The sequence below is a fragment of the Cololabis saira genome, chromosome 21 (genome assembly GCF_033807715.1).
Source record: "Cololabis saira isolate AMF1-May2022 chromosome 21, fColSai1.1, whole genome shotgun sequence".
Classification (NCBI taxonomy): Eukaryota; Metazoa; Chordata; class Actinopteri; order Beloniformes; family Belonidae; genus Cololabis; species Cololabis saira.
In genome coordinates this window covers 11,025,758-11,035,440 of record NC_084607.1, presented here as the reverse complement: position 1 = coordinate 11,035,440, position 9,683 = coordinate 11,025,758, and the positions used below count along the sequence as shown (strand labels likewise).

General features: G+C 41.6%; 2 protein-coding genes across 3 annotated transcripts in view; both read left to right on the top strand.

The window, feature by feature from the left end:
* Window positions 1–3,077, top strand: part of znf652 (zinc finger protein 652) — an 18,025-nt gene extending 14,948 nt beyond the window's left edge. The window contains exon 6 of the mRNA XM_061712600.1: window positions 3,056–3,077. Coding sequence (XP_061568584.1) covers window positions 3,056–3,077 — 22 coding nt within the window. The remainder of the gene's footprint in view (window positions 1–3,055) is intronic.
* Window positions 3,078–4,082: 1,005 nt separating this feature from the next.
* phospho1 (phosphoethanolamine/phosphocholine phosphatase 1) lies at window positions 4,083–7,551 on the top strand. 2 transcript variants are annotated; one of them, XM_061711439.1, is made up of 3 exons: window positions 4,083–4,323; window positions 4,727–4,773; window positions 5,885–7,551. In XM_061711439.1, exon 3 carries the CDS (start codon window positions 5,991–5,993, stop codon window positions 6,846–6,848), a length of 858 nt encoding a protein of 285 aa, XP_061567423.1. In that variant the 5' UTR covers window positions 4,083–4,323; window positions 4,727–4,773; window positions 5,885–5,990; the 3' UTR covers window positions 6,849–7,551. The 2 variants fall into 2 exon arrangements, with proteins under 2 accessions (XP_061567423.1, XP_061567424.1); XM_061711440.1 differs by having other exon boundaries at window positions 4,128–4,323; window positions 6,040–7,551.
* The last annotated feature ends 2,132 nt before the right edge of the window (window positions 7,552–9,683 follow it).

Below are 9,683 nucleotides of genomic sequence, written 5' to 3'. Positions count from 1 at the left end.
TGCCCTGCTCCTGTCTGTCAACGGATCAAAATAATTCACACTATACAAACACAAATGTGTATGGGTGAGAGATTAGACTAACATCCCCTCAGTGTGCACATTTAAGTGAAATCCCGACATAAAAAGCTTGGCCAACTGACAGATTTTATAACCTTTTAGAAATTTCATCATGTTCTTTCAACAGAAAAATGGTTTTAAAGTTCTCTCTGTACATTATAAACTATCTTTTCATCAAAAGCTGCTGATAGAAATCAACATATGTATTACATGGACTCTGATCATCAAAGATCAATCTTTCTTCTTTTTTTTATATTTTCCCTTTCTCTTTTTGCCGAGTTGACTTAAGCTTGCACATGGGTCAGGACTTGAGGTTTCTGTGCAGCTCCTCCCCACAGCAATACTCCACCTGTCCTCCAGCTGTACTAAGGAAACCTCGGGCCCCACGAGAGTGTTTCATGAATGTTTGTAACTGGTTCTACCTGAGCCTTCTTCTGTCTGAAAGCCGAGGGTTGGGGTTTTCTGCTGGAGAGGCGACAGCAGCAGCGCAGGATGCAGTGCCATAGCTTACAGTCAGAGGAATAAAGAAAATATATCATAAATGTTTAGTTAAATCTTGACAAAGTCAGAGATTCCTATCACAATAATATGGTGCTTTCCATTCCAGTAGATGAAATATTTCTTAATTTTGATTTTCAGAAGTATGAAATACATTATAATGTGTCGTGTCATGCGAGACGTGTTGTTGGCCGGACTTTCCTGCGTCGGAACTGAAGTTTGACAGATATTTTGTGATAAAAACAACTTTAGTTTAGCAGGATATTCTCTAGACACCCTTACACTTATTCAAGCACACACACACACAAACACACACACAAAAAGACCATATGGTCACTGATTTACTGACCGTAATCGGTGCCACCTCAGCTCTTACTGTTGAACAACAGTTGCTTTTTGGTGATGGATCACTTCTCAAATACTGCCACTGTGAGGGGCCAGACACGTGGCTCTGTCAGGATTTACCCAACCTCCCTTTGCTGCTGTTGAAATGATACGGGTTACCATGTTAAAGGTCTTTTCCACACACACAGTACACGCTCAGTACACACAACTAGGACCTTTTTTTCATTAAAGCTCTTAACAGGAAATTTTATGCAGAATGCTCTCAGCCAATATTCCACGGTTTGGTGTGGGGTGTCGACATAATGTAAGAGATGTGTTTTTCTGACATACTTTGATCCACACAGGCAAGCGCATGTCTAAACCCGTTGAATGTTGCCTAAGCAAAATGACGGCTGATACGCCCTCTGTATGTTTTGTTTTATGCACTCTGATCATTGATTCAGACCTAAGCTAATGAATGGCTCTGTCCCGTAGACGTACAGTTTTTAGCACACGATAAGAAGTGTCAGGATAGCCGGCGGCGGTCGTACAACTCCTAAACATCCAGAGTTCCCTTTTTCTAGTTGTGATCAAATCAGTGCAAGGGATTACATTTTTATGTAATCAATGGTGTGAGTGGGGTTTTGTTTAAAAAGGAGCGGAAGTGGTTGCTTGTATTTGGGTCAGTTGGTTCTTACCTCCTCAGACTAACGGTGTATTTAGGGGTAACGTGTGTGTGTGTGTGTGTGTGTGTGTGTGTGTGTGTGTGTGTGTGATTGAGTGTGAGTGAGAGAGTAAGAGCGATTGCGTTGGTGTGCATGCATTGATCTCGACCCGTCTGGTTATCCCCAGTGCTCTTGTACCAAAAGCTGCTTATACAGTGTTCCTCCATAACATGTATTAGAGGAATACCTGACATGGACAATAGCAGTAAATTAGCATGACCCTCTTTCTGCCTACCTGATGGTATTTAGTCTGAAGTGGTTAAGTTCAGTAGTTTAGTCTCCTTTTTTTTTTCTTTTTCCTTCTTGGATTTGAGACCTGCAATTATCCTGCCATTTCTGCTGGTCTTAATACTTCTGCAATATTTGCTTATCCGGTCCCCAGGTTCACTGCTGCAATCCACGTTCTTGCAGCATGAATCTTTTTTGTCTTTTTTTTTCTTAAATAACCTTTTCATTTGTGTGTATTCTCTGCACTTTACTGCTGCGTGGGTGAGGCGCAGGGGGAAGGGGGGGAGGGTGGGGGGCTGACGATGCATTGTGGAGCAGAGTGCAGTTATGGCTGCATGGAAAAGGGTGGAGGTGATTACTTTTGAGTGGATGTTTTTAGGCAAGGAAGGGAGGAGAATCCCAGATGGAGGCGGGTAGTGTGAAAGGGACCATAGCAAAACAAAGGACGTTTCTTTTCAACTTTTTCTTAGACTTCCTGCTTTTTTTTTTTTTTTTAATTCTAACTGTTTCTTCTCTTTCAAATACACTTTCACTCCTGTATGGACCTCCATTAAAAGTGAAAGCGATGCTCCTCCTGCTTTGGTGACTTGACACTAGCCCCTCCAAACCATGTCTTAAATACATATTTTGTCCCCTATTGACAGTTTTTCTTTCTTCTCCCATGTCCTGTTTTGTTTCCGTTTTTTGCAGAACGATTCTCCTCCTCCTTCCTTTGTTATATAGAATGCACTTTCTACTAAAATCCTTGAGTAGTTAAGTAAAAAAAATAAATAAAAAAAAATAACATTGTATATTCTTTAAAGATGTTTTAAAAAAATCAATATACTTTCCCCTTTGTATTTTTAACCACTTAATGTAGCATTGCGTATTTTATTATTGTATCTGGTACAAAATGTGCAGCTTTATAATGTCCTGGTTTGTCTTTTTTGTATGTTATATGGAAATTGAGGAGAAGTGAAAAAGTTGGGCCTTTTTTGATAATGTAACTGACTGCTAACTTTGAGAAGTAAAAACCAGTAGCCATGATTATTGCATCTTTGCGTGTTTTTTTGTTTATCTTGTCTGTTTGGTGAACTGATAATGAAATGTGGTGAAACAAGTGCAATGCACAGCATGTTCCTGATTACGTTCAGCATTGAATGTTGCTGGGAAGGGAAGAGAACAGCTGATCGTTGCAGCTGAACACTCTGCTTGATAAGAGAGCTGTTTTTCTGTTGTTTCAGGTTCACCGGGTCCTCGTCTTAACGTGTTAATGATGCCTGCTGGCTGCACATGACCCCGAAGGCTCTGACGTCTCTGCTTTTCAAAGCTCCCATTTGACGGGTGACGTTTATGTCCTCTTCTTTTCTCCATGCTTCCTTTTCTAAAACCACCTAAATCTGATCTCCATCGTTTTCACTTCCTTTCATCCGTCTCCATATGTACCTTTTTTAAAAACATCTCACTGAGTCATTTGATCCTATAAGGTACCAGAGGATGCTGGTATAGGGAGAAGTGACTCAGCGCTGGTGAGTGGGTGGTCAGGTACCAAGGCCTGCTGCGGAGAGAGGGGGGGGTAATAACACACCGTCTGTACATCTCTGTTCCCATTTGGGTTTGAAAATAGTCGTCCTCCCCAGCTGTTAGTCATTACCCTGCTGGTGCTGGGGAGGGAGGAGGGTGCGTCTGTCAGCAGGCAGATAGAGAGGAGGGCTTCACGCCGGCTTTCTCGGGCTCCTCTGGAAGTGGCTGTGGCTCATTAATCAGTGTACTGGAGGCTTTCATCTCCACCAGCATCTTGTGGAGAAACAAGCAGCCGACACGACTCCCCGTCTGCGACACTAATGTGTTTTCTGTAGTTCGGAAATGGGGAAACTATAACCTTGTTTCACATTTCTACTGTTACTTTTGTTTCCTGTTTTATTCCAGGCATCCCCTGAAATGTGAACTCCTGCAACTTGACACTTTTCCAGCTTCTTTTCCAGTTCAGAGACCCCACTGTTTATCACAATGACACAAATTAAGATCATCTTCTTAAAGGAAGTCTGATAGGACTCCAATAAGCTTTCAAAGCTGTATTAACTGTTTAACTCTCCTTTTAGACTAAATTATTAAAATGTTTCCCCCTCCAAATGAAACTAAACTGCAGATCTGATTAAAAAAAAAAAGAAAAACAAATACTGACAGATTCTTCTAGATGTACTCTGAGGCAAGACTATTTAGCTCCAGTGGTGTTTTCCAGCATCCTCCCTCCTCCTCCCTCCCTGTGGCCCCAGAACACCCTCTTCTCCTGAAGTGTCGTGAACGCGCATGTGGGCTGCTATTAAATGGGCGGACTTGGATGCGCGGGCGCGCTGACGGCGGCTCCGGTGGTTTTTAGGGGCAAATAAAAGTGCGTGACGCGCCGGCTGGCCCGCTAAAGTCTAGTTCCTCTGCTGTCTGAGACCGAGCCGGACCAGAGCCGACCCGGACCAGAGCTGAACCAGGACCAGGAGGATCGGAGCACAGCGCGGTAATCCATGCGCCCTGCGTCCCCAGCCTAAAGCGCGGCTTTTATTCTCATCATAAATTAGCAGTTTGCGGTTATTTATGAGAAATGTATAATAATTGAATTGCAGATGGGCTTTAAGGTCATGTCATTTTGACAAGTTTTTGAAATCTTATTTTAATGTTTTTATCTGGCTGGTGTTCAAGCGTTAAGTTTTCCAACTGTTACTCAGCATCTGTAAAAATGTGTGTTGTTATTATAGCAGATGTCCATTGACGTCACAGATTTTGTTATGTTCTGCCAGCGTATATAATATATATATATATATATATATATATATATATATATATATATATATATTCTAGGCTCTGCGTGTTGTTGCGCTCTGATGTCGCGCAGCTCGGTTCATTATGTTTCCTCTACACAGGCTCAATCAGCCGCGCAGCGGGGAATAGCGGACAGTGATTGCGCAAGGTGAGTTGGCATCCTTGAATGGGGCCGTTTGTACATTAGTTTGCTTGCATGCATGCCGGATCTGCATGGCGCCCCCGTTTTAACGCGTTTCTTATTTAATCTGACCCAGAGTACTCAACAGGATGACCCTCAGCTCATAGCTGCGTTTTTCCCCTTGCAGAATGTGTGTGAGGTGGATGATGATGCCTCATCTGGGCTGAAAAGGCTGGTGGTTGGCTGTTTTGCTCTCTTTTTATAGCTGTGTTTTTTAAGGCTTTTTCTAGTCCTAACCAGTACTCCAGTTGTAAAAAAAAATCAGGGAGGATGGTAGATTTTATCATATGGGGACAGATAATTTGTGCTGATTACTAATAATATAATATATTACAAATAATAGCACTGACCAAAACACCTGCAGAAATACTGCAGGAATGACATTGCAGCAGTTAAATGCAGCCTTCTGTAAGCTTTAAATATCCACTGGGCTTACATCAAATACATCAAAACACAAAAATAAAAAAACAGTTTTCTGAACTTATCAATATGACTCTGTCCTTCACAGGATAAGTAAAATGGATCACTGCAAAAACTCATAATCTTAACAAGAATATTTGTCTTATTTCCAGTTAAAATGTCTCATTTTAGTAAAAAAAAATCTCATTACACTTAAAACAAGACTCATCACTGGAAAAAACAACAATTTTCCCCTGTTTCAAGTAGATTTTCACTTGAAATAAGTAGAAAAATCTGCCAGTGGAACAAGATTTTTTTTGCTTGTATTCAGAAGATAAATCTTCTCCCACTGGCAGATTTTACTACTTATTTCAAGTAAAAATGTACTTGAAACAGGTGAAAATTGTCAAATAAGTTATTTTTTTAGGTCTTATTTTTCTGGTGATGACTCTAAATGTTGAAATAGCAGTAAAACCACATTCATTGATGAAATGACATAATGGATGGAAAGGGGGGATGACAGTATTACAGGGGGGATGATTTTGACCGTTTTTATTTCAGGGGGGATGCCCTCCCCCCTCATCCCCCCTCAACTCGAGTACTGGTCCTAACTCTTATTTTGCTTTCCTTCCACGAGAGCCCCATCCTCATGTATTTTACAATGATGTTTCCTCCATAGCCTCTACCCGCCGGTCTTGCGTGGGATGCTGGAGAGCGGAGGCAGCAGGGGTGGAGATTTGATGCCACTACTTGGCAACATTAACAGGTGTTGCGTATAGTCAGACATGGGGGATTCAATCTTCAACTGCTGTTATGTCCCACCTCGTCCCCCAGGCGAGGAGGAACCGCTTAGGTCCCGGCGCGCAGAGATCATGGCCTCCAACTCGGCTCGCATCTCTCCAGATAAGCGCTTCCTCATCTTCTTCGACTTCGACGAGACCATCGTGGATGAAACCAGCGACGACATGGTGGTGCAGGCGGCCCCGGGCCAGCACCTGCCCGAGTGGCTGAAGGACACCTACCAGCCCGGCCGGTACCACGAGTACATGCAGCGCGTCCTCGCCTACCTGGCGGAGCAGGGCGTCACGGAGAGCGACATGCGGGGCATCATGGAGAAGATCCCTGCCACCCCGGGCATGCTGCCCCTCTTCCAGTTCCTGCGCACCCGGCCGGTGCACGACTTCGAGGTGGTGCTGCTCTCCGACGCCAACGCCTTCTTCATCGAGTCGTGGCTGCGCCGCGCCGGGGCGCGCCAGCTCTTCCACCGCGTCTTCACCAACCCGGCCACCTTCAACAAGGACGGCCGGCTGGTGCTGCGGCCCTTCCACTCGCACGACTGCGTGCGCTGCCCCGACAACATGTGCAAGCAGGCGGTGGTGCGGGAGTACGTGGCGCGCAGGACGCAGGAGCGCGCCGGCCGGCCGTACCAGCGCGTCTTCTACGTCGGGGACGGGGCCAACGACTTCTGCCCGGCGCTGTCCCTGGGGCCCCGGGACGTGGCCTTCCCGAGGAGGGACTTCCCCATGCACCGGCTCATCACCGAGACCCACGAGGCCACGCCGGGGGAGTTCAGGGCGGTCACGGTGCCGTGGGCCAGCGGGGAGGAGGTGGCGCAGCGGCTCAGGAAGCTGGTGGCAGAGTAGATCAGAGCAGGGAAAAGCTTAAAACGGCCAGTTGACACTTTAAGTTAAGTTTATTCTCAGGTAAAATAGCCCCACAAAGTGTTGTTCAAGGCAATAAAAGAATGGCACTGTATGTAACCAAGGCGCGTAAATGCGTAATTGTCATGGTGCCAAACTTGCCCGAGCGAGTTGAGCTGGACCGAAGTTCACAGCAGAAATAAAAGATTTGCCTAAAAACAACACGTTAATGATTATCGGTGCATGACTCAGATGAGAGGAAATCAGTGCCAAGGCAAATGAAAATCTAGAATAATGTTACTAATTCTCCTAAGTAATGCCAAATCTTGGTTATTCTGCTGAAAAACACGTTTTCCTAACTCGTTCTGCGGGGAATTAATTGGGCGAATTCACTTTCGCAATCCATTAAGATGTTTTAATGACAAATAACTGCTTGTTTCTGAATAATAACTGTGTTATCAAGCAAACAGTATTTTCTGAATACAAAATACTCTATTAAATTATACTGACAATAAATCTGATGGCAACCGACATTGAAACGGACCAAACAATGTTTTTACCCGTATGCCTGTCAGTTTGTCAAATTCAGAATTGTATTTTGAGTTATATTTTATTGTATACCCTGTTTGTCAGTTTGTTTTTATTGTGTAGGCTTGGCCTACTGACCAAAGAATTCTACCAGCAGGAATAAAGCCATCACCTGAAACTGTCTGTCTCATTTATCAAACATCAACATCCACATATACGGTTGCTCATCTTGTTGGAATCATGCAGCCTTGCTGTGAAGTCACGTTTTAGGCCACATCAGAGCTTTTTCAAATACTTCTAGATTAAGATACAATTTGTTTAAAATGACTTTGGCTCTTGATGGGTAAACTCCATCACAAATGAGTCTGAAATCAGAGTTTTGACGTTATTTTTTTCATATTATTCTTATATATTATGTTTGCTCCTTGGTGTTTTCAGTAGCACCAACCTTAAACTTTAATATAATGGTTCTGTTTTAAATTCACTATAATATTTATCCAAAAGCACCTGTATGCGCAAAGTTCCTACATAAATGACCGGTATACCGCCATCTAACGGTTAAATTGTGTAACTACACATTTCAAACCGAATGCAATGTCTATCCTCACCAGGATTATTCTGATCAGCTTTATTTATGTCAGTAATAAAGCGTACAATGTAATAGTCCAAAAAAACCCTTCGATGTTTTTTTCTTAAGCAGTTTTCTTTATTTGCTTGGAAAATATTGCAAGTGATAATGGAAAATGGAGCTACACATGCTCAATATATTTTGCACAATAATTCTTAGTGACACTTAAGTGGTCATACAAGATAATTGGATAACCAATTACTCTTTCATCAAGGTAAGTCATTTTCAAAAGTAGATAAGACCCTCAGAAGTGAATGGAGAGATCACCTGCAGCTCACACTCACCAGCTCTATTTACATAAATCCAAGACAGTACAGATTTATTGAGAATAATCCACTGTCACTTAATACTGTTGTGGCTGCAAGGCGCTCTGGGTGGTATTATTGCATTTCACTTCGTTAATCTTTTAATGTGGAAAAAAAACGAAGTTAATTAATGTTGTCACACTTTGTAGCCACTTATCAGCAGGTAAATTCATGTAACTGAAAGAAGTTGTGGTTCCGTATATTGGCCGCTGGAGGGCAGTAAATGTTCTCCCATGGCTGCAAGGCAAGGTTCTTGATTATGAGGTGGATTTGGGTCTGTGTTCACTTCATTTGGATGTAATGAATATAATCTTAATGTAAAAATGGTTTAAATGTTTTTTTTAGAATGCTCACTACTAGTTTATCATTTCTATTTTAAAATGGAGAAAGTGGGCGAAGATAAATATGTTGCAATGTAATACTAATAATACTGTAATAAGATTCTAATAATAAAATTAATTTCCCTAGGAAGGAATTCATTTCAAACCAAAAATCCTAAATAACTTTAATGTTGAAAAGATGGAAATAATTACATCAATTTCCACTAATCTGCTTATGGGAATTAACTTTTTTAATGCTATTTTGATGACAAAGTGATTGAATTTACCCAACATCAAAGTTACATGATTTAAATTGACTACCGTATCTTTTGTGGAAGGAGGAAAGGACTGCCCAGAATATTTTTCTTTTTTTAAGTTGATTATTGGGTGGATTAGAAATAAAAACTGCCAAATTCGGGATATCTGGTAAAAATAAGAATGTAGAATTAAAAAAAAAAAGTTTTACTCAAAGTTTTTACCCCCCAAAAATGTAGAAAGTTTAATAGAAACCCGCTTCTGATCCACTGTATTATTAAAACCATTTAGAAAATTCCTAAAACTTGTTACAGGTGACAATTTTTTCAGACCGTTTGTCTGAGGCATTTAAACTAATTTCAGAGGAAATATTTTCATTTGTGTCATGTAGATTTTAACATGTACACACGTCTGAATTAAATTTTTGCAGAACAACGAGACATGGTCTACCTTTGTTGATTTTACTGATGTAAATAAAGAAATAAAATGACTGCTTTCCCGGTGTTGGTATAGATAGGCAAGATGAATAGCCAAATCGCACAATACCAGAGGTGTCAAGTAACGAAGTACAAATACTTCGTTACGTAGAAATTTTGGTTATCTATACTTCACTGGAGTAATTATTTTTCAGACGACTTTTTACTTTTACTCCTTACATTTTCACACAATTATCTGTACTTTTTACTCCTTACATTTTAAAAACAGCCTTGTTACTCTATTTCATTTCGGCCTTTAAAAAAAAACTATCCAGTTAAATTGCTCCGTCCGGATAGAGTGAATTTGGTTGTGGTTGTTTCAGATG

What these genes read in the sequence shown, in the direction of transcription:
- phospho1 (XM_061711439.1), top strand. Translation starts at nt 5,991, where the DNA reads ATGGGGGATTCAATCTTCAACTGCTGTTATGTCCCACCTCGTCCCCCA.